This window comes from Peromyscus eremicus, chromosome 9 (genome assembly GCF_949786415.1).
Source record: "Peromyscus eremicus chromosome 9, PerEre_H2_v1, whole genome shotgun sequence".
In the NCBI taxonomy this organism is placed as follows: Eukaryota; Metazoa; Chordata; class Mammalia; order Rodentia; family Cricetidae; genus Peromyscus; species Peromyscus eremicus.
Window position 1 is genome coordinate 90,881,004 of NC_081425.1, and position 23,854 is coordinate 90,904,857.

Consider the following 23,854-nt stretch of genomic DNA (forward strand, 5'->3'; position numbering starts at 1 on the left):
CTGACATTTGTAGGTCTCAGAAATGATGTTTGATGTGGACTATTTCCTCGGAAGGAAACCTTTTCCTTATGTTCTCATGCCTAGACTTTCTCTCTATTATTCTTTCCTTTTAGGATTCCGCCATCTAGGCAGGTGTGTCTGGAATAAGGCCTTTTCGTGTTTTTTGCTTGACATTTGGGATGTTTTTCTCCACAGATTCAGGTGTCCTAGTTATGTGGGATTTTAGCTATTATTCTTTTAAGTTATTGCCTTTACATCTTTTCTGCCTCACCTCATACCATTCAGTATGTCTTTTGTCTTCGGTGTTTTCCTTCATTTTCTTGCTTTTCTTATAAAATAATCATTCTTCATCAACTTTGTTTTTAACATGTAACAGGGACAGACATAAAGAATGAGGTAGAAAAGTAACAACTGAGTAAATGGTTACATTATTATAAGCTACCTTCTTTGAGGGCTGGACTTCAGTGTGTTTACTATTTTGCAGGTTAACCAAATGCAAAGCACTGATGTGTGTTAGTAGACGTATGTGTGGTTGTATATTCTTATAGTGTGGTTTAGGTGGTCTCATGTTAATCCAAATCTCACCTTTAGATTGTCATTTTAGGTCATGTTTGTTTTTCCTTTTTTCTTTTTCTTTTCTTTTTTTTTGCTTCTTACTTAAATCTGCCCTTCTGATGTTGTCGTTATAGGAGAAGTTGATCCGAGATATTGTTCATTGTCATGGAGTTTTGATAACCTCTTATTCCTACATCCGACTGATGCAAGATGACATTAGCAGACATGACTGGCACTATGTGATCTTAGATGAGGGACACAAAATTCGAAATCCAAATGCTGCGGTCACCCTTGCTTGCAAACAGGTATGGCTGCTCACAGTGAGGGGGTTTAGATGGGCAGTGGTATTTAATTTTAGAATAGGCTGTTTGTTTTATGAACACACTTACTGAATTCTGTCTTGATGTAGAAAATTCTTTATGCCTGTCCTTTGTGATTTTCATTATTTAGCTCTTTTATAAGGCTCAGTTGTTAGAATGTAGCCACACCCAATGCTAAGGTGGTGTTCGACTTGAACAGTAAGATAGAATTCTTCCAGTGTTTTCATCCATATGCAGTTAGAAAAGTGGACAAAATATCCACAGTTTGGGAGGTCCAAAATAACGGACAAACAAAAGTGACTACTAAATGTGCTAAGTAACTAACTATTCCTTGGGAGTGCTTTGGGTTGGATGGTGTTTGTGTGTTAACAAAGTCAGTTTCATAAAAGATGTCTCATTTGCCCAACTAGTTCCGCACGCCTCATCGGATCATCTTGTCGGGTTCACCGATGCAGAACAACCTCCGAGAGTTGTGGTCACTCTTCGACTTCATCTTCCCGGGAAAGCTAGGCACGTTGCCTGTGTTTATGGAGCAGTTCTCTGTCCCCATCACTATGGGGGGCTATTCCAATGCTTCCCCAGTACAGGTAATATGGTAGACAGTGACACCTTTGGCATTTCCCCAAACATGATACTTTGTAGCAAAGTCTGGCCAGGCTTATAAATTGGTATCTAATAAAAATCAAAAATTGTCTTTACTCATTAGATTGTATTTTTGCAGATAAGGTTTTAAAAATATCAAGTACACCTTTTACTAAATGAAAGCAGTAGGCTAAAATTTCTCTTTTCACAATAGGAATGAAATGGTTTCATTGTTGGCTTTTCCTGGGAAGTGGCTCTCAGATGAGAAGTTTAAAAATAGTTTGGAAGTGATCACCAGAGCAGTGAGAAATCATGAAAAAAATTGAGCAGTTCTGGGCAGTGTGCACTGTAGTGCCAACCAGGGCAGTGTGCCTTTTACAGTGAGAAGAGGTAGACTGGAAGCTGAAAAGACACAAGGAGCCACTCCTGTGGTGATATTGTGTTCCCCAATATATTGTGCACCCTAATAAATTTATCTGGGGTCAGGGTACAGAACAGCCACTAGACAGACATAGATTCATTACCCTGATTTTCCTCCAGAGGTAGGACAGTGTTCTGTTTCTAGCCTGCTCTTCACATTATGCCAGTGCTGTCCAGTCTCTCTGCCCCTTTATCTGCTCTGAATGAGGAACAGTTCTAAGCATCTTTGCCTGTCGTGACCTTGATAATTTTGAAGGCTATAGGCCTGTTACTTGTGAACTATACCCTCCTCTTGGGTTTGTCTCACATGGCTTCCACATTGTGTTCAAGCTACACATTTCTCAGTATGTAGAGTCTCTTGCTTTGTCCTATTACTGAGGACTGCCTGGTAAAGTTGTTTAGGCCAGATTTCTAAACTCTAGATTTAATATTTCTGATTGGGAATTAACAAGTCTTTTGTGGAGAGATATCCTGAGAACAAGAGCATATAGTGTGTTTCTTGAAATCCTTGTCTCAGAAGTTTGTGTGCAATAATACCTCCTTGTGTATAGGAGATACATTCAAAGACATCTGGCAAGTGCCTGGAATTATGAAGACTACCAGTCCCTTTCTTCGAGCCCCGTGGCACTGGACAGGCAGTCTGATAACTGAACTCACTGCTGATGACTAATGGGTGGGTGTCCTACACAGTGGGATACACCTGGCAGAGGAATGAGTTGTGTCTTGGATGGAACAGAGCAGAGCTATACAAGATTTTATTAAACTACATAAAGAACACAGAATTTAAAACTAGTGAACTGTTTTCCTTCTGTAATTTTCCATGTAATATTTTTGAGTAGCAATTGGCTTCACAGAAAGCAAAACTGGGTAAGAGGAAATTGCTGAGCATATTGTTCTTAGTTCTGAATGGCAAGGTCTGAATGTGAAAGGGGCATTGCTTTTATTTGCTCTTCTTGCTTAAGGCCATGTTTTCTATATGCCGTTGCATCCTGTGAAGATAGTCTGCCCACAGGTAACTATGTGTCAGGCTGGGGCTAATATGATGGGAGGTGACTAGAGACTAGAAGCCTCCCTAGAAATCCAGTGGCATACCACAAGGAGAATGTGGAAAGGGACATCTAGAACAAGGCAGTGAGGCTGTAACTATAGGAGATGTCACATCCAACCCTGAGACCAGAAGTTTTCAGTTTAGACTGTTGGTATTCTAGGTACTGCCTGTGTTTTATAATTATTCATGTCTGTTCACACAACATCTGCACAAAGACAGGTGGACACACGCAATGCAGACGTGAGTGAGGAGTGCTTGGGGTCTTTCCAAATATTTCTAACATGTAATGTGTTTAACTTGAACTTTTCTGTGTTGACTATGCTCAGACTTCTCTTAAAGATAAATTTCTTACCTTTAAATTTTAGATTTTTCTTCTTCTATGAAGTGATAATTTACTAAATTGTTAAACCTATTTTGAATTTTTTAAAGTATCAATAATTAATTGAAGCCTTTGCTTGCCTGTAAGTGAATTAGAGAGGGTGTGGCTTCCTGGGCTGTGGGTCTTTGTTTTTCTGTGTACAGTTAATACCCTCTCATGTGGCCATGTCCATTATGGAGCCATATGCTCCATTTTAGGCCAGAGTGACCTTTCATTTCTAGGATCATAGGACTCCTCTTGAACTTATTCCCTGAAGCCTAATCGCCCCTTATTAGCTGGTGACTCCCACTGCTCCAGCTCCCCCCACACTTAGCTTTTGATCTCTGCCCTTGTGAGAGGCCAGTTCCTTTGTAGCTTTTGGAGAATACAAGATTATATTATAAATAGGGATTTGTTTGAAACTAGTTTTTCCCCTAGAGGATGTAGGATGTAACCAAATAAATCTCTACTTTCAGACCTAACTAAATAGTACAGTAATAATTAAAACAAGTATAGAAGAGGAGCTAAAGCATGGTTAAACAGGTTTTCTCTTGTGTTATTTTGGCTAATGAGGTAATTTTTTTTCTGATGTTAATTTGAGAGATGTTACCCTGGGAGCATGTAGAGCTAACTAACTTGATTTTTTCTAAGTTGAATTTATATACCTGTTGATCATTCTTTAACTTTCAAGACATGGAATCAATTGGGAAAAGCACATGTATTCCCTAAGCTAATATCTTTCTTTCTTCTGTTAAAAGGTTAAAACTGCCTATAAGTGTGCATGTGTCTTAAGAGACACCATTAACCCCTACCTACTCCGGAGAATGAAATCAGATGTCAAGATGAGCCTTTCTTTGCCAGATAAAAATGAACAGGTCTGTGAATCTGGGAGGTGACCAAGCATTACTCAAGTGTGCGTGTGTCTGTGTAACTGACCAGGTCTATAGCTCTGGTCCTGGGCTGTGGACAGCCTGGTTTGCTAGTCACTGTACCCATCTTTGGTATCTTCCTGGCTGTATGTTGCTCTAGTTCACAGGCTTTGGTTTCCCTCTGTTAACACGTGGGCCTAACCCTATAACTACTTGAAAATATTTCCATGTTTTTTTAAGCCCCTGATGCATTCCTGGGACACAGCAATGAGAAGAGCAGTCTTGTTACCATAAACCTCGTAGGGTCACAAATAAGTAAGGTGGGGGTATGTGGGTGTTTTCACTAAGTCGGGGGTAAGACACGTTGAAGGAATGGGCTTTCTCCAATGGATGGTCAGAGGAGACCTTTGACTCGCTAATCGTGCTGAGGCTTAAGGAAGGTCAAAGAACGAGTTGTTTGGGGTTTGGAGAAAGAACATTGCAGGGGATGGGTAGGGCAGTGTATTGATACTTGTGGGCCAGCAGGGGTGCCAGGGTGGCTGAAACTAGAAGCAAGAAAGAGTGTAGCTAAGGAGGTAGTCACATGGCCACTTGGAGGTCAGATTTTGGGTTCTGCTGGTCATGAGAAGGACTGGTTTTACTCTTTATGAACATATTCCTGAGAATATACTGTGGAAGAGGTTGATGGCATCTGAGTTGGTGTTACAAGGATGACACTTGAATCCATCATGATGTTATCTTAATAGATGATTGCACCTTCTGCTCAGGGCCTTGAAGTGAAATGCATTGTAGATTTTTTAGGTTGAAGGATCCCAGACATCTGTCACCAAGGCCACCTTCATCCCTGCTTCTTTCTTCCCCCATATCTCAGCTTATTTTATCTTTGTGTCCTCCCAAAGCCCTTGGACAGTGAGATGGGTCTGCTGTGATAGAGGCTTCCAGAGGACAACCAGCTGATGAGTTGAATTTAGGATATGCTGAAGTACTTAGGCAAGGTCCACTGACATCAGAAGTTGAAAGTTGGGAGAAGGTTCTAGGCTGGTGGTAGCCAGCAGTGAGTTGGGAAGATGTTACAGTTCTGAGCAGAGACTGGTTTGCTCAAAGAGCATGTGGAAACCAAGCAGAGAAGCAGCTGCTCTCCTCAGCAGCATCAGAAGAGAGCACAGAAAAAGCAACTAGCTAGGAAGATAGAAGCCCAGGCCGACAGGCTGAAGTGAGCTAGGAGGCAGGGCTGGAGCTGTAGAGTGGAGGACTGCCTATGAGCAGGAAGCCAGTCTGGAGGGGCTGCTGAGTGATGAGCTGGAACTAGATGGATGATATGGAAAAGGAAGAAGTCTCTTTAGCTGAGAGATGTATCATTGTAGTTAAAATTGTGTACATTGTACTATTTTTCTAGGGAATCTTATTGATAATTTAATCATTGTTTCTTTCTTTTTTCCTTACAGGTCTTATTTTGCCGTCTAACTGATGAGCAGCATAAAGTCTACCAGAATTTCATTGATTCCAAGGAAGTTTACAGGATTCTCAATGGAGAGAATCAGGTCAGCCAAAGAGCAGACACCAGAGATCTAAGTTGTTACCAAGGAGGGTGGGGCAGGAAGAGAAGCTGCTGTTTAGAATGTGCCAGGCTTCTTGTGTCATGCCGCCTTGGTTCACTCCCCTGCCATCTGTGGAGTGGCTGCGGGGTCATAGCCACAGCTGGAGACAGGTGTGGTGTGAGGAGCAGGGTCACTGGTATGAGGGTGGAGCCCTGAGCTAGGAAGCTGGATCCAAGGTGGGGATGTGACCGTGAGTCCTGCTACCTAAGGCTCTTAACCTGGCAGGGGGTTGTGTCCAGCACTGTGATGGGTTTTCCCAGAAATTATAACCAAAATTACATTACCAGGGTGTGGTCATGAAGACTTGTAGATTGTATCAGCTTCTCAGTGAGTCTCATGCAGAGCACCGCCATCTTAGAAACTAGATTTTTCAGGTTCGAACCCGACTATCCCCAGTGTATGGGAGGAATTTATTTATTCATTCTCCTCTTCAGGACTGTGAAAGCACTTTCTAGTACTGTCCAGAATTTGACAGTGTCTACTCAGAAATCCCATTATGTAAATCATGCAGATCTGGAGTTTGGCTTTCTAGAATTCCTTGTCACTGTGGTGTGTTCCCAAGTGCTTGACATGAGAATGTGATGGCTGGGACTGCACAATGGCAGGAACATCATGGACCAGTTGAGTCATGAGTACTGGAAGCTGGGTGTCTGAATTGTACTTAGCTGGAACATACTGCCACAGGGTCAGGTGTTTTCTGTGCCCTTTGTGAAGACATTTTGGGAGAACTTTAACTGAATCTGCAGCCCTTCCTGAAGTGCGAGAGCTCATTACACCGGAGAACATGCTGCTCATCTCTACTGGATTATAGGCCTGGTGCACTTGAATCCAGCACTGTGGTCTAGTTGGGAAGAGCACTGGGAATGGGCCCTGCAGGACTAGGAATCCCATGCAGAGTGTAGAGAAAACCCAGACCATTGGAGTATAGGGGCATACTGAAGAGGACATTTTCACATGTACCTATAGCCTCATTGTCAACATTCAGCATGAGTGTGCATCTGTTTAGGGAGTGGTAGGTTTATAGTAGATTAAAGCTGCAAATACACTTATACCCTTACATAGTTTCACTGACTTGACATGTAACTTTCCTAGGGCCAAGTAGAGAAGTTCTTCTTTCTGTTTATCCATATGACGCTGTTTCCATGAGTGCTTTCCAAACAAGCCTTAGCAGTCCAGTGCATTTGGGTGTTGTGCCTTTCCCCTAGCAGGTGCATGCTTGCATGCCCTTAAATGCATGCTGAGCCTTGCAACCATAATCCTCCCTCTGCCCCATTGTAGGTGCATGTGAGTGTGTTCACAAGTCCACTCTGTCCTGCTCCCAGGCTTTGAGGTGGACAGAGATGAACTCACACCATGTGCCTGCCCCAGGCTCTGCAGTGGCCGCTGTTATCCTTACACTCAGGTGCCTGTACTTTCAGATTTAGATGGTTTGTCCTATTAATCACTTCTCAGCAGTTTGTTTGTTTGTTTGTTTTGTGACTCTTTGGAGAGTTTTGACCATGTTCCTGACTTACTCAGGTCTTCTGTTGTTAGTATAACTGTTGTTTAGTTAAATCTACTATACTCTCTGAAAATTGGCTTAATTTATGATTCTTCCTTTTTACTTAAACTTTCAAACCAGTCACAGCCTGAATCTTCCCCCACTCCCAAGACAGGGTTTCTGTGTGTAGCTCTGGTTGTCCTGGAACTCACTCTGTAGGCCAGGGTGGCCTCTGCCTGAATCATCCTTACACTTTCATAAGCACCCTGTGTCAGGGTCCGGCCTGGGGGCTGGGGCGAGCAAACCTCAGCCTCTAGTCCTTTTCTGTTGCTGGACCCAATCCTGCATATCTCTTCTGTTCATGTATTTGTCATGTGTGTTTGCTTTCTGATGCAGTAGCAGTAAAGGGAACTTCAGCCTCTGGCTCACACATTAAGCCTTTAGGCTTTAGGGTACTTAGATATGTAAGATTAGGAGACATTTGATAAGGCACGGATTGGTATGACATTTCTGGCCTGTGTTTTTAAGGTAACTTAGTTTTTTATGTCATTTTACAGTGCTGTGGACTAAATACCCTTTTTTCTAGTGAAGAAATCGAATTATCAGCAATTGACTATGAGCTCTGGGGACATGTTCAGTCCACTGAAATTGTTTTCTTCCAGGGAAGTTGTCCACTCAGGATAAGAACATGAGTGAAAGATGGTTTCTTCCAGCTGTGTTTGTCAGTTTTCTGTCACTATGACAACATACTTGAGAAGTCAACTTAAGGGAAGGAAGGTTTAGGGGCTCATGGTGTCAGGGTTTTAGCCTATGGTCACCTGGCTGTTGTTTCTGGCCCTGGGTGGGGCTGCAGGTCATTGCAGGAAGCACATGGGAAGGTAAAGCTGCTCCCCTGTGGGGCTGGGGGTTTGGGCTCTCAGAAAGGGAGCTGGAACAAGGCATACCTCCAGGCCACTTCCTTCAGCCAGTCCCATCAATGGATCAGTCTGTTGAGCAGGTCAGAGCCTTCCTGGGCCAGTCACTTCCGAAAAGCCCCATATCTGGACACCGCCACACTGGGGACCAAGCCTTCAGTACAGGACATTTAAGACCCAGACTGTTTCTCATGGTGTTGACATTAGAGAGGAAATCAACAAGCTGGTAAAAGTGACTCCATGTAACATGTCTTCCTCCTTTCCTGTTCTTTACACAGGGTAATCTGAACTTGTGTGTTCTTGTTGTTTTAATCACAGATTTTCTCTGGACTTGTAGCTCTGAGGAAGATCTGCAACCACCCTGACCTCTTTTCTGGGGGTCCCAAGAATCTCAGTGGTCTTCCAGAAGACGAGCTAGAGGAAGACCAGTTTGGTTACTGGAAACGTTCTGGGAAAATGATTGTGGTTGAGTCTTTGCTGAAAATATGGCATAAGCAGGGTCAGCGAGTGCTGCTGTTCTCCCAGTCAAGGCAGGTGAGTGCCCAAGCTGCATCCAGCAAATAGGTCGCGTCTTCGGACTCATGACCACAAGTGCAAAAGATAGGATGTCCCCTGACAGATAGGAGATCTGCCACGATGCCGAGGTGACAGCCCATGGGTCACTTCAGGACTGTGTGGGAGTTTGGCTGTAGGAGTCTGGCATCCTAGTCAGGTTGGAATACTTACATCATAAGGAATTAGCAAAAATTCTTTGGTAGCAGTATTATTTCTCTTCCTGAAAGCAAGAAACACTTTGAGTACAGGCCCACTGGGGAAGGCAAACTTACACAGGAGAAGCACTCGCTTGGGGCATATTTGGTTTGCAGACTGTCTCCTTCATCCCTCAACAGATGCTGCACATACTGGAAGTGTTCCTGAGAGCCCACAAGTATTCCTATCTCAAAATGGATGGGACCACTACCATAGCATCAAGACAGCCGCTGATTACAAGATACAACGAGGTAACAAGGGATTTGACAGGAGGCAGGAGGGGTGCCTGTGTGGAGGGTAAGGAGTGCGCATGTCCGCCCCCACAGCCCCCTGAAAGGTCTTTGTCTGGCTAAAGGGAAGGGGGACATTATCCTTTTGAGTGTTTTGTTTTGTTTGTTAGTTTTCTTTGAGACATGGTCTAACTATGTGCCTCTGGCTGGTGTGGAGCTTGCTATGTAGACCAGGCTGTCCTCAAACTCACAGAGATTCACCTGCCTCTGCCTTCCAAGTGTTGGGATTAAAGGTGTGCACCACCATGCCTGGTGACATTTTGCCTTTGACGTGCACTTTAGGGTTTGAGAAGTAGGCATATGAGATTTAGAAATGAAATGTTGAGGTTTGAAATCTGGTGAAGCATGGCCAGTGAGAGTGTCTGCATGTGTCTGTACTTGACACAGTTATTAAAAAGTGTCAAGTAGGAGCTCTGAGATGAGAGCTTGATTCCCAGAGGATTCTGGGACATGAGATTTGAGTGTGTTGGTAACCAGCAGAGCCTGTGGAAGGGCTGTGTGGGGAGTGCAGAGCTGTAGCAGTTCTCAACTGTGCCCACTCTGTTCTGGATCTTTCCTGTAGGACACGTCCATCTTTGTCTTTCTTCTGACCACACGGGTGGGTGGCATAGGAGTGAACCTGACCGGGGCCAACAGAGTCATCATCTACGACCCTGACTGGAACCCAAGCACTGACACACAGGTCTGTCATTCCCACGGAGAGAAGGTGTCTGCAGAAAGATAGCTTGCTGTTAGCAGTTCTCATCAGGAGCTCTAATGTCATACCTGGCTTCAAGTGCGTCTGCATTCTGGTCACATTCTGTTGTCTGGAGTGAAGGAACACACAGTCACTCATACAGACTGGGAGAGTCCTCAGCTGTTTTTCCACAGCATCCATGTGAGCCGTGGTGTGCAAAGGGCTCACAAACAGTGGATGACTTTTTCAGTCACGCAATCTTGGTTCTCTCTTTGTAGCCTGACTGTTCATCCATCTGCACAGGCCTCAAGTGTATGTTTCCTCTCAGACAGAATTTGGACTGGGGCTGGAAGGCAGTGATCAGCTACTGCTTTCTCTTTTTGGCCCTTGGTCTGGAAGGGCCCTTGTTAATGTACCTCTCTCTGCCTCAGGCCCGGGAGCGAGCATGGAGGATAGGTCAGAAGAAGCAGGTAACTGTCTACAGGCTTCTGACGGCTGGCACCATTGAGGAAAAGATTTACCACCGGTCAGTACACACGGCCACGGAGCCTCAAGTTCCTAACCTAGAGTTTTCACCAAGAAAGGTTGTTACCATTTCAAGTGTTGGTCTAAAAGAGTCTTTCATCTTAGAGGAATAATTACCATAACCGAAGGGGTATCACTGACTGTTTTGTGGTTTTATTTTTTCTTTGCCATTAGAACATATTTTGAGCCATTACTTTTTTGTTTGTTATTTGTTTTGGTTTTTTTTGAGGCAGATTCTCACTGTGTACCCTTGGCTGGCCTACAGCTCACTCTGTAGAGCAGGCTGGCCTCGACTCAGAGATCAGCCTGTTAAAGACATGGGCCTCTATAGCCAGCCAACCTTACTGTTTTTTAAAATATCTGAACGTAGTAATTATGTGTCTTAATCTAAATCAGGGACTCCTTATATGTAAATTTGATGTTGTTTTCTGGGGGAACATTCCAGCTTACTGTAGTGTGCCACTTGCTTTTAGAAGAATTGAGAAGTGTCAGAAGTGAAGCCGGGACATTCAGGTGACCTTCAGAGAGGGTGGCAGCATGTGCTTCTTCTTCTGTCTTTTTCTTGTAACTAGACAGCTTGAGGCAGTGGTAACTACAGGGAGAGTCCAGACACTGACAGCTTCTCCTGTGCCCCTCAGACTCCATTCTTGTCCCATATCCAACACCTGCACCAACACTGGGCTGTTCCAGAAACATTTTGTGTTCTTAGGGGCTTCTTGTAGGCCTGGAGATGGTGTGAGTCTTGTGAAAAGAAAGCTTTAGGCTGAAACACAGTGGCTAGGAGGGGATGGCGTTCCTTTTGGTAATGCTGTGTGGAAAGGACAACAGTATATGACCTTACAGAGTGTAGACCAGCAGGTGGGGGCTGGGGAGCAGGGAGGTGAGGGCTATGCAAAACCCTGAACCCATCACAAGAGGGCACCAAGGAGGGCAGGGCAGACCTTGACCCATGAATCAGGGAAGACTGACTGGCTCCTTACAGCTTGTAGAGGTTGGGGCACATAAATGTGAAAGGTGGGTTTGAAATGTGATAGATCTTAGGGGTTAAAAAACAAACAACTCATTAGGCATGAATAATAAGGTATCATTTCTGATTTAAAATTTATAAAACTTGTGAGACCACCTGATGTATTATATATGTCGAGTTGTAATTTTCCATGGCTGAAAGTTTTTTTTGGGGGGGCTTTTTAATCATTCATAGACCTGCTGTTAGCATCTCTCTCATATTTAAAACAAAAATTAACCTTTATCTTTATGTATAGGTGTCCTACATGCATGTATGTCTGTGCACGATGTTCATGCAGTGACTACAGGGGCCAAAAGAGAGGGCATTACATTCCCTGGGACTGGAGTTACAGGTGGTTGTGAGCTGCCCTGTGGGTGCTGGGAATTGAACCCAGGTCCTCTGGAAGAGTAGCCAGTGCTCTTAACTGCTGAGCAATTTCTCCAGCCCCATCTCTCATGTTTTATAAGTGGAATTTTAAATTACAGCTAAACATGTTTCATACCAGTGTAATTTTATCTTTTTAGACAAATCTTCAAGCAATTTTTGACCAACAGAGTGCTAAAAGACCCAAAACAAAGGCGCTTCTTCAAATCCAATGACCTTTACGAGCTGTTTACTCTGAGTAGTCCTGACGCATCCCAGAGCACTGAAACAAGTGCTATTTTTGCAGGTATTACATTAAGTCATTTAATTAACCAATTGCATAAGAATTCTGCAGTGTAACATTAGCCGTGTTTTCCCTGTTTCAGGAACAGGCTCCGATGTTCAGACACCCAAATGCCATTTAAGAAAAAAGACTCCACCAGCCCCAGGAACAAATTCCAAATGCAAGAAGTTCCCCGTTTCTGACACAGCTGTAAATGGTGCCACCCTGACTGAAGAAAAGTCTAAGGCGATGGGGCCTGCAGGAAGTGCACCTTCTACAGAAAGTTGCCCTGTGCAGGGCGACTGTCACCCGAGTGGGAGCGGAACCAGCAGTGTTGTCTTTGGAGAAGAGACAGGTGCAGGGTCCAACCTGGAGCAGCTGTCAGAGATGAGTGGAGATGGGAAGCGTTCAGATTGTCCAGTAGTCGACCAAACATCCGGGCCATCTGGTGAGGCGAGCACCAGTGAGAAGCAGGGTTCTTCCTCCAAAGGGGAATGCTACCGAGTTCAGACAGGACCTGCTCTCATGAGTGAACAATCAGAAGGTCATTTTTGTAAGCACAAATCAAAAAGGAAACATGATGCAGCAAAGGAAGAGACCCCAGAGAAATGTCTGCAGCCCAAGCAAAAGGCCAAGAACTCCAAGCATTGCAGAGATGCCAAGTTTGAGGGAACTCGAGTTCCACACCTGGTGAAGAAAAGGCGATACTGTTCACAGAACCCTGAGCAGGAGAGCGTGGCCAGGGGGCGAAGCAGTGATGACTATGTCTTGGAAAAGCTTTTCAAAAAGTCAGGTAATGATGTTGATGAATCTCTCACCTGGGTGCTAGGAACGAATGTGGGAGTCATTCCTAGCACAGTGGTCTTTCCTAATGGTGCTGACATTTTGAAAGTTGTATTTATCCCCCTTTCTGAAGACCTGAACGAATTTGAAACTTTAGGAAACAATAATACTTAACATATGACCACTTACAACAGATCAGAAACCACAAATAGACTTGTGCTGCCTGAACGTTAATAGGCAGTTTCCTTACATGCTTTTCCAACTATAGGAGGTTAGAGGAACAGATCATGGGAGAGAGGTGGGGCTGTGGCTAGGCACAGGCAGAAAGAGAAGCTGATGGCCAAGATTAAAGAGAAAGCATTAGAGAAATCAAGTAACAGTTGCTGAAGACAGTGGACATCAGCCTGCCCTGCTCAGCTTTGGTATCTCCCGAGTGTCGTTGTCTTTGTCCTTTGCTGCATTATGTTCAGTGGGATGGCCATAGTTACCAAAGATGGAGGCAAGGCACTCTGTTTGAGAAGGCAGGTTTATGTACTGCTTCAGAAAGTCTTTGAGAGAAATTATCATGAAGAGTATACGAACTCGACTGTAGCCTTTAATGCCACCATTCACATTTTCCAGCATTTGCCTTTTCATTCACATGCATATGTAAACACGCCTACAAATATACATGCATGTATGTTTGTGTACAAATTAATATGCATACATCCCTTTACCTCTTTGTGTGTCTGTGGATAAGAACCATGGACTTGGATTCCAGTAAGGATGGAGTGATGTTTACCTCCCACAGCGCAACAGCTAAATTATTGATACCATGTGTGAAGCAGTGGTACCAGGAGGGCACCGAAGAGTGGTGATCTCTCTGAGATGGGAAACGAACTGGACTTGGGCTTGTTGCCCTGAGAGACATGAGAGGAGATGGAATCCTGGACAGACTGTGTTAAGCATGCAGGGAGACCCAGGTGCTGGAGTTTATGCAAAAGAGGGTGATGAGTGGGGGCAGTACAGAGAAAGAACTCTGCTTTCATCTGAGAGGGCTCCTTTAGAACCCAGCTGGATGCTGGTAAGTACATTCTTCAAGGAAGCTGTTTGAGGCTGCAGAAAGGCCCACTCAAAAGGATTAGTGGAAACATTTCTGTGCACACCCTTAGCAGGGGGCAAAGCCTGTGCCTACCAGCTAGCCTCTTGTATTACATAGGAAAGTATAGTATTGCCTCAGAGTTAGCACTGTTTCAGCCTCCCCTGAATCCTTACAGGACTGTATAGATAATAAATACTGGGCAAGATAAAATTTATGATGTTTTGCATCAAATACAAAAATTATTGGGCACAGAAATAAGCAGGAAAATGTGACTCGCAATAAGGAAGTAAATTGGGAATTAGTACAGGCATTAAATCATTGTAACTGTTCCATATATTCAAAAAGAGGCATGAAAGATGCACACATATATTGAAAGTGAACTTAGGTGAAAATGCAATATCTGGTGTGAAAAATGCCTGGTAGGAGATGAAGGCATATTAGACGTAGCAGAAAAAAAGATTAGTGAACTTGAATACAGAGCAGGAGAAGCAATACAGAGAGGAACACAGTAAATTCACAGAATCCAAAAGGCCGTGAGATGTCAACAGCCTGTTATAATAATAGTAGTTAAGGTCCTGACCAAGAAGAGAGAGGAGGAGATATATCAGTCTGAAGAAATACTGGTAAAGAATATTCCAAATTAGATGAAAGCTGTATATCCATACATTCAAGAAACTTAATAAAATCCAAGCCTAGAAATGAAAGAAAACCATACCATAATAATAAAGTGGCCAAAGATGGCAAAGAGAAACAATGAAATGTGAAATGCTGTAAGCCGGGGAAGAGTTTAGAAGAAACAGAGTTGTGAACCTTGAAAACCAAGATGATGATAAGTCACCTCAGTAGAATAAAGGACAGAATCCACATGATCTTCTCTACAGTGGGGTAGGATGTGGGAGGGCAGGGTCCCATGTGCCCATGGCTGTGAAGAGGACTTTGCAAGTCATGGTATCATTGCCTTGACTGGTGTAGCTCCATGGTGTATCCAGGTCAGAGCTTGTCATATTGTTCCTTTTAAGTAGGTGTGCCTCATGGTACATCATATACTTCAGTAAATCCCATGAAGCAAAGCAAAGGAACTGATACTGCTCTGTCTTGTTTCCATCAACATTGTAGAATCCTTCCCATGTGTCAGACTCCCTTCTTCCAGAGCGCAGGAAATCTTGACCTCCTTCTCAGCATGATAACATAGTTGTACAATCATACCATGCACGGTCTTAGAATATACAGCCCATACCACCACCACCACAGCAACAAAAAACATCTAACAAAAGTTTAATATTTATATAACTTTTTATCTCCAATCTGAAGTTGTTAGTCAAAACACTATTCAAAAGTTTCTTGGGTTTTTTTCCCCCCTCTCTTTTATAGTACAGTTAGATTAATATATTTGTGTCTGTTTCAGGATTTCTCTTATGCTTCTTGACATTATTGTATTTTACTTTTGGTCTATAACATACATTTACAAAAGTCAAGACTTGCCAGCTACCCCATCCCTCCCTTGTTTATCCCACGAACTCATGGCATTTCCTCCCCGCGTTCCTTTTTGTCCGTGTTTTTCTTTCTCTGACACAAAAGGCTATCTACTGTGTGTCCTCCTTTAAGAGCCTTGTCTATCCTGATAGTCCCTTCCTAGCAGTTCATAGAGACCCTTCTCTCTTTCTGTGGCTGTTACACGGGCACACTATAGTTTCTTCACGTTGAACACTTAGACTGCTAAGCTTTTTTCAGTCATAGGATCTCGATAAATAACCTTGTGTCCATGTGTTATTCTGCTGCTAGACACACAGCTTCTTGAAAATTCCCAGAAGTGAGGTCACTACATCAGAAGATGTTTTTAGGTTTTTGAAATGATGGTACCCCCCCCAAAAAAAGGAATTTATAATTAGCATTTTTCCTCAGCAGTCTGTCTCCATAGCCATGTCAGGACTGTGTGTTACACCTTTATTTTCTGCCAGTATAAATATATGAAGCCAGGAGCTGTGGCACATCCCGTTAATCCAGCACTTGAGAGGCAAAGACTAACAGACTGTGAGTTCCAGGCCAGCCAGAGCTGCAGAGAGACTCCGTTTCTGGTTGGTTGGTTGGTTGGTTGGTTGGTTGGTTGGTAGGTTGGTTGGTAGGTAGGTAAGTAGATAGATAGATAGATAGATAGATAGATAGATAGATAGATAGATAGATAGATAAGTTGTCCATGTCTGAGGGGTGGATAGACAGACAGACAGGTAGAAGTCCATGTCTGATGGGTAGAGGTAGGAAGTACAGCTCCCATCTGGCAACCACAGCAGCCTGGGGAGTTCCCTTAATCTTTTAGGGACCTTGACACAGATTAAGCTTCATTGGTGGCTTCAATGCAAAAGAGTTTGAGTTCTAGCCGGTGTAAAGGGGAGTTGGGCTTTAATAAAGCTATTCTAATCTAGGTTTAAGCAGGAGGTGTATGAGGAAGGGAGTTGCTCAGGAGAAAAGGTACTGGAGAGCACAGATGTGGCTTCAAGCGTCACAGCCACCCGTCTCGTCTTAAATGGTAGTCATGTGCAGCTAGAGTTTTTCTGCCTGGACCAAGGTCAGGGCAAATCTCTCTCACCCGCCAGTCCCACAGCCTCAGACCCGACCAAGTAAACACAGAGACTTATATTGGTTACAAACTGTATGGCCGTGGCAGGCTTCTTGCTAACTGTTCTTACAGCTTAAATTAATCCATTTCCATTAATCTATACCTTGCCACATGGCTCGTGGCTTACCGGGATCTTCACATGTGGCTTGTCATGGTGGCGGCTGGCAGAGTCTCCCTCTGCCTTCCTGTTCCCTCAATTCCCCTCTCTGTTAGTCCCGCCTATACTTCCTGCCTGGCCACTGGCCAATCAGTGTTTTATTTATTGACCAATCAGAACGTTTGACATACAGACCATCCCACAGCAGTGATGTGTAGGATTCGGATAGGGTTTAAATTAGTATCTTCAGAGTCGTTAAGAAACCCGAATGAGGGCTTGGGGATTTAGCTCAGTGAGTGCAAGGCCCTGGGTTCGGTCCTCAGCTCCAAGAAAAAAAAAAAAAGAAAAACCCAAATGAGAGCACCAGGTGCTTCCTGAGGGCAGCTGTTGGATTACAGATTACAGTTGCTGACAAGGAAGGTTAGGATGTCTTCCTGTAAACAAAGATAACAATTTTGTTTGAGATGCTCCTGGATGTCTACGGAGAGGAATGAGCCCCCAACCAAGAGGTCTTACACATCAGGCCTCAAGCTGGGGTCCATATTATTTGTCATGAGGTAGATTTGCACCAAAGGAATACTCATTGTGCCAGCAGCCTTTAAGGCAAGAGTGGATTGTCTGGGGCTCTTGCTTCTCAGCAGTCAAATCTAGAGTGGGGAGGGTCCTTTCTCGTCTCTGTTCCCATAAGTTCCCTTTCCTTCTGTCCTGACTCTTAAGTGGCATCTCATTTTATTTTACTTTGCACTTATTTTATTAGTGAAATTGAATAAAAGTAATACATTGATTCATATCTTTCTGTTCTTGTGAATTTTTTTAAGTTTTATCTTCTGTTTTCCAAACTTTTATAAAAATTTTATTTAAAGAACAGTTTTTTCATTTATTTTACATACCAACCACTGTTCCCTATCTTCCTCTTCTCCCAGCTCCCCCCATGTGACTTATGTTCATTGTTATTGTATATGGGGTTTCCCTACCATTATGTTCTTTAACGACTTTTTAATTGGAAGGTTATAGGTTTATTTTATATCTCATTCTTTCCTGAATGGTTTTTTGATTTTATCATTGATTATCTAGAGCCCTCTAGGTTTGTATCCATTAAAAACCTCAAAAGAGAGAGGGACTGGAGTTGTATATTGATCAATGGCAGAACACTTGAAGGGGGTTGGTGAGGGTAGGGAAGAACTAACTCAAAAAGGAAAATTGTGTTTCTCACTTTTTGTCACTTTTTGATTTTCTATTATTATTAGTTTAGTAGCCAACAATGCTAGCAGAATGTTACATAAATGTTAGAGGTGCTAGACATCACTAGCAGAAATAACCTGTAGTGTTTACTCATTGAATAAGATTGTGGATTTAGGGTAAGGCTCATGTTTTATTAAGGAAATTCCTGATTTGGGGAATGGCTTTACAGGCCTAGGTAGTGAAGTTTGTCATGGATGGCATTGAAAAGAGCATTGTAAAGCTTTTTAGATGGTGAATTTCTTAACATTAGCCAACTTTAGATTCCCATGACTCTTGCCTGAGATTCTCTATTTTTATGGCTATTGGTTCCTGTGTTTTAATGTTGTGCTTAGTATTTTCTCACTGATGTTCATAATAATATTGGTCTGTAACTTTATTGTCAGTAACTTTATTTTTTCTGTATACAGTACTTGTCTGTTTTCCTGGAAAGTTACTTATTTTATGTGGTTTTTAAATTGGCACATGGGTATACATAATATGCCTATAATGAGTTTTAAGATTTGCCTTTTTATGAAGATAACTTATCTCTTTCGACTTTATTCCATAAAATTTTCTTTTCTTTAACCTTAAGTGAGTTGTCCATTTTGCTGCTTTTTTCTAGTAATCTAGGATTATTATTTATTAACAGGTAAATAGATCCATAGTTGATCTATTCTCAACTTCATTATTTTTTTTTAAAGATTTATTTATTTATTATGTATACAGTGTTATGTCTGCAGGCCAGAAGAGGGCACCAGATCTCATTACAGGTGGTTGTGAGCCACCATGTGGTTGCTGGGAATTAAACTCAGGACCTCTGGAAGAGCAGTCAGTGCTCTTAACCTCTGAGCCATCTCTCCAGCCCCATTATTTTGTTTTATAATTTTCTTCCAGTGTTTTTGTTTTTATTATATTTTGGTGAGAGGTTTTAGCATAATTATTTCCTTGTATTTGTGTCTAGTTAGAAATTTATTTCATTTTTATCCTCACTTAATTTTAATTGATTAATTAATCGATTAATTAATTAATTTTTGAGAGAGTATCACTGTGTATCCCATGCTGGCCTTGAATCTCTGACCCTTCTGCTGGAGCCTCTCAGGCGCTGGGATTGTAGGCATGCATAGGCATGCATCGCCTTGCATCGCTGTTTCGTTTTCACTGAGGCAAACATTCAGGATTATGAACTTCCCACTGATTATTAAGTGTATTTTGATGGTTCTGATATGTAGCACTCTCACTGAATGTTAATTTGTTTGAAATTCTCTATTTCTGCTTTATGTTTTCCCTCCACTGAAGAATTTATTAATATTTGAATTTTTCACTGTACAGCTAGGAAGAATTAAATGTTAAAATTATGATTAAAAGCATTCTGCTTCAGGTATTTTAAAGCAAGGATAATTCATAACTGTCCCTCGTAGGGTAGTGGTAAGCGTGAACAGAAAGCATTTGTGAAATTTCCAAGTCATAACTGCCACCCAGAAAATAGCAGCCGTAAGTGCTGTGGTTTTTTTCTCCTGTGACACTGGAATTGCAGTGTGTACCCTGAGTTACCATTGTTCTTCCTTTCTCACTCCGCTTAGTGGGCGTGCACAGTGTCGTGAAGCATGACGCCATCGTGGATGGCACCAGCCCGGATTATGTGCTGGTGGAGGCAGAAGCCAGCCGAGTGGCTCAGGATGCCTTGAAAGCTCTCAAGTTCTCTCGCCAGCAGTGCCTGGGGGCAGCATCTGGTGTCCCCACCTGGACCGGCCACAGGGGTAGTTCTGGTGCACCAGCAGGAATGAAGTAAGAGACCACCCCCGGCATGCTCCCAGGGAGCCCCAGAGGTTGAGGCAGACAGGCTTGTCTCTGTGGAACAAAAAGTTCCCTGGGGAGGATAATGTGGGTCAGGTTTGAGTGACTTGGGAAAGTCCTGTTGTCTTTCTTCTCTTTCATTTATTTCCTGCTTTCAGGAGAAGAAGCGATCAGTTTTGCTTGAGAGATGATGTTTAAAGTAGTGAGAAATATAAAAAACGACTAAATGTTAGTAAGACAATTAGCCAGTTTATAGCCATCAGTGATTATTATGCTAATCATAATATTAGCATATTACTGTGTAGTTATTACCCAGGATGCTTTCTCCTGTTCAGTGTTGAGTGAGGATGCTGAGTAGATCTCACTCTGAGAGGAAGTGCTCACACCTCACAAGAGCAGTGTAGCAAGCAGTCAGTGTAGTAGAGCAGGAGTGGGGACCCAAAGGCAGCGGTTTTCCCAGGAGGGGTTAGCTGTTGAAAGTCCTCTGCCCTCTGTGTCACAGCACCTAACCTATCTACCTGCCTCTCTTCCTTATTTAGGAATAGGTTCGGTAAGAAGAGGAACTCCAACCTCCCTGTGCAGCGTCCTTCTTCATCACTAACAGAAAAGTCTCAGGTAACAGGGTAGCCTGGCTGCCTCTCTGTTTTCTTGGATGGCCAGGAGAATGTCATTTAGATGTGAAGAAAATGGTTGTACCTGGCATAGTGACAGCTGATAATATAGATTCGGAGTTGTAGTGTACTTTAATATAAATCTAAGGGCCAGCTAACTTCCTAGAACACAAGATCTCTCAGATTCTCCGTTTGGTGCTTAGAAAATCAATATGCACCTATCTGGAGGGGACGCGTTGGCTCTAGAGAGACCACTGTCTAGACCGAATGGCCAGCGAGCCTTGAATGTTGGGCACAGCACCATCCTTCACCACACTGCAGCAGTGGCAAAGCGGGATGGGCACCACTCTGCCTTTTGATGAAGGACGTGCTAATGCTCAGACTTGAAAACTCCCAGGTTAACACCCTAGTTTTAGGTCCATGTGAACTCCTTTAGGAACACAGACCCTGTCCAGACTCCGTGTTCTGTGCTCTTAGCAGCAGGAGCTTGAGGCCCTTTCCAGGTCAGAGCTGCGTTGTTTTAAGGAAATGTAAGATGAAGGGTGGGAAAAAGGAAGGAGGATGAAGAGTGAAGAGAGTGCCAGCTGTTGTCCCACTGTGTGGGTCAGGGTCCACGTGGGAGACAGCGCAGGACAAGTCAGTGGCCATCAGAAGCGGTCCTAGACCTCTAGAAGATCGGCCCAGGCTGGGCCTGCAAGGCGGCTCTCCCTCAGCCCCTCTGCTCTCACGCTCTGGTGTCCAGGAGGTTACTTCACTTCTCTTCCTTACTGCTTATGTCTTTAGGAAATGCCCTTTATAAATGGGTAGATTCATGTCCACATCCTTTACCTTGGCATTAGATGGGGTCCCGATCTTTCTCCCACATCTCACCACATGGCATTTGTGTTATACTGTGGGTCCTTTGGGGAAATAGGGAGGGGAATGAGCTGGAGGTTCAGTTTGTTAATATGTGGTCTTCTTTCTAGAACAATGTGAAGAAGGAGGGGAAAGCTCCTGCCCCTGAGCACTTTAGTGGCAAAGAAGATGGAGCATCTTTGTCTGGAGCCCCCAGTTCCTCCTCACTCTTGGCCAGAATGCGAGCAAGAAACCACCTCATCCTGCCGGAGCGCCTGGAGAGTGACAACGGGCACCTCCCTGAGGCTGCTGCCTTGCCTCCGTCCAGCACAGAACATGATGACCTTCTGGTAGAGATGAGGAACTTCATTGCTTTCCAGGCCCAGGTGGATGGCCAGGCCAGCACTCAGGAGATCCTACAGGAGTTCGAATCCAAGCTGTCTGCGGCACAGTCCTGTGTCTTCCGAGAACTACTGAGAAATCTGTGCAGTTTTCATAGAACTCCTGGTGGTGAAGGGATTTGGAAACTGAAGCCAGAATACTGCTGAACAGCAATGCCCCTAGACTTTTTCAAATGGGAACCTCAGCTCACCAATCCTGGATGAATGATCGTGTGTGTGTGTGTGTGTGTGTGTGTGTGTGTGTGTGTGTGTGTGTGTCTCTGTCTGTGTGTCTGTCTGTGTCTGTGTGTCTGTCTGTGTGTGTCTATGTGTCTATGTGTGTGTCTGGGTGTAAGGGCATGGCTGCAGTCAGTGTTTACTGTGTCATCTACCTCAAAGCTAAAACTTGAAGAAGAAAATACTTGGAGAATTTTTTGTTTTGTTTTTTATTTTGGTGACATTATGAATTATGTCATAAAACCAGGGACCTAAGAGTTACTTCTTGGAACAAATATATTTCTTAATCCAAAAGATGCTGTCAGGGAGCATACTACTTAAGAAGAGTCCTTGGTTCTTACTGGTGCTGGGAACATGTCTTCTGTTTGTCCCACCTTAGCCCATAAGTCACTTCATCAGTATCTGGTCACCTTGGTACCTTGATACAGAACTGTAAAGGTTTCTGTCCCACTGGCCACATACAGAAAGAGCCTTGTTATCTATTAGATCATTAACTACCTGTAAATAATGCTTTGCAGCACTGTTAAACTAGTGGGTTTGGTTTTTGTTGTTGTTTGTTTTAAATGGTTCTGGAGATGGACTGGTGCCTTGTGCATGCTAAGACTGTGCTTTCCCACCAAGTTCCACCCCAGTTCCATATACACATACATTCCCTATACACATACATACATACACACACATATATGGATCTCAAAGAAGAGTCTGCTTTCTGTTCTCTGTCATCATTATCTAAAGATCGTAGAAGAGGTTGTTTAACTCAGTCAATAAGTTCTAAACATTCATACCTGGCTCAGAAGGAAGTCCCAATGCTTGTTTGTTTCTGGGAGATCTTTGGTTATTTTTTCTTCTAGTGATTAGCCTGCAAGGAAATGATGATGCCCTTGTTCTTGGGCTGAAGTACTGACCTGACTCATTAGTGTGAAGCATTAGTACATTATGCCTGGAATGTCTGAGATCTAAGTTATATCGAGCTAGAGAAGGCATAGATATTCCTTTAATTAAAAATAGCCGTTGAAAGTTTTTTATTGTGCAGCCAGGCAAGGAATCCATGTTTCAGCTCTGCCACTGCCCTGCCCATCCTGGGTGGGTTGAGTCTCAGGGTAGTGCTCTGTAAATGTGGTCATCCAGCCAACCTGGGAGAAACTTAGAGAGCAGCTCTGAGTTAGAATAGTTTTTAATAACATACAGCACCTTTATACATTGTGCTGTAATCTGGATTTTTGAACATTAAATACTTTGTGCAGTGTAAATAGATTAAATGTATTGAACATGTTATATAATTACAAATAAAGGGTTTTCAAAGATGCCAGCTTTTTACTGTATTGTCACTGTGAAAAGCCTCCAAGCAGTCCCCACCTTCCCACCCCACACCGGTCTTGCTCTTCCAGAGCCCTGTGCAGCTGCCCGGGCATTTCCACAGCTGCTGGCATGGGCTGCTCCTTCCAGTGTCGTCTCTGAGTTTTACCTGGACACATGACTGCTCAGCTAATAATTGCTTCTCAGCCTCCCTGGCAGGTAACTGTGACCACATGACAGTTGTAGGCAGTGAGATGGAAAACTTCCAGCTTGAAGCTTAAGCAGAGAGTCATGGTGTGCACTCCCCTGAAAGGTCCCTGTTGTGCTGGCGGGGATGTTTGAGAGCCTCAATGGGGCTCCTGGTGTTTCAAGAGGGTGTGTGTTGAGGTTTGAGTAGTTTGCCTTCCAGTCAAGAATGTCTGTCTTTGGTCTGTTACTTAAGAGTGAAATAAATGAATACTTTTTAACACTGTTTTAGAGATGGTTTTAGCACCTAACTTATTTAATGTATGTCACATGTTAATGGAATAAAATTTTTCTATTATATCTAACTTTCACATTATATAGGCCTTTTCACTCCTGAGATACAACTCTACTTTCTCTGAACCACTCAACTCTAAACCCATTACAGGCTCACTTTTCCCTTACTTGCCCACACCAGGTAGTTTCCATCTTGGTAGATTATTTTAAAGTCAATCTTGTGATTGAAAATGACCTTATTTTAACCTGAATTTCCCTGACTTCTTGAACACCAGACATTCCCATGTTTATTGGTTATGTGCAGATTTTTGCTGTATCTTGCTTATTCATACCATATTCACATAGTTTTCTAAACAGAAGTGAAGGGCAATTATGAAATAGGCAAACAT

General features: G+C 43.3%; 1 protein-coding gene across 1 annotated transcript in view; it reads left to right on the forward strand.

Annotated features, from left to right (window-relative positions):
* Positions 1-23,457, forward strand: part of Ercc6 (ERCC excision repair 6, chromatin remodeling factor) — a 77,247-nt gene extending 53,790 nt beyond the window's left edge. The window contains exons 9-21 of the mRNA XM_059274118.1: positions 690-860; positions 1,286-1,462; positions 4,042-4,158; positions 5,598-5,693; positions 8,463-8,678; positions 9,035-9,145; positions 9,747-9,866; positions 10,292-10,386; positions 11,916-12,061; positions 12,141-12,830; positions 19,414-19,618; positions 20,167-20,242; positions 21,204-23,457. Of these exons, the coding sequence (XP_059130101.1) occupies positions 690-860; positions 1,286-1,462; positions 4,042-4,158; positions 5,598-5,693; positions 8,463-8,678; positions 9,035-9,145; positions 9,747-9,866; positions 10,292-10,386; positions 11,916-12,061; positions 12,141-12,830; positions 19,414-19,618; positions 20,167-20,242; positions 21,204-21,620 (2,637 nt within the window). The 3' untranslated portion in view covers positions 21,621-23,457. The remainder of the gene's footprint in view (positions 1-689; positions 861-1,285; positions 1,463-4,041; positions 4,159-5,597; positions 5,694-8,462; positions 8,679-9,034; positions 9,146-9,746; positions 9,867-10,291; positions 10,387-11,915; positions 12,062-12,140; positions 12,831-19,413; positions 19,619-20,166; positions 20,243-21,203) is intronic.
* Positions 23,458-23,854: the final 397 nt, after the last annotated feature.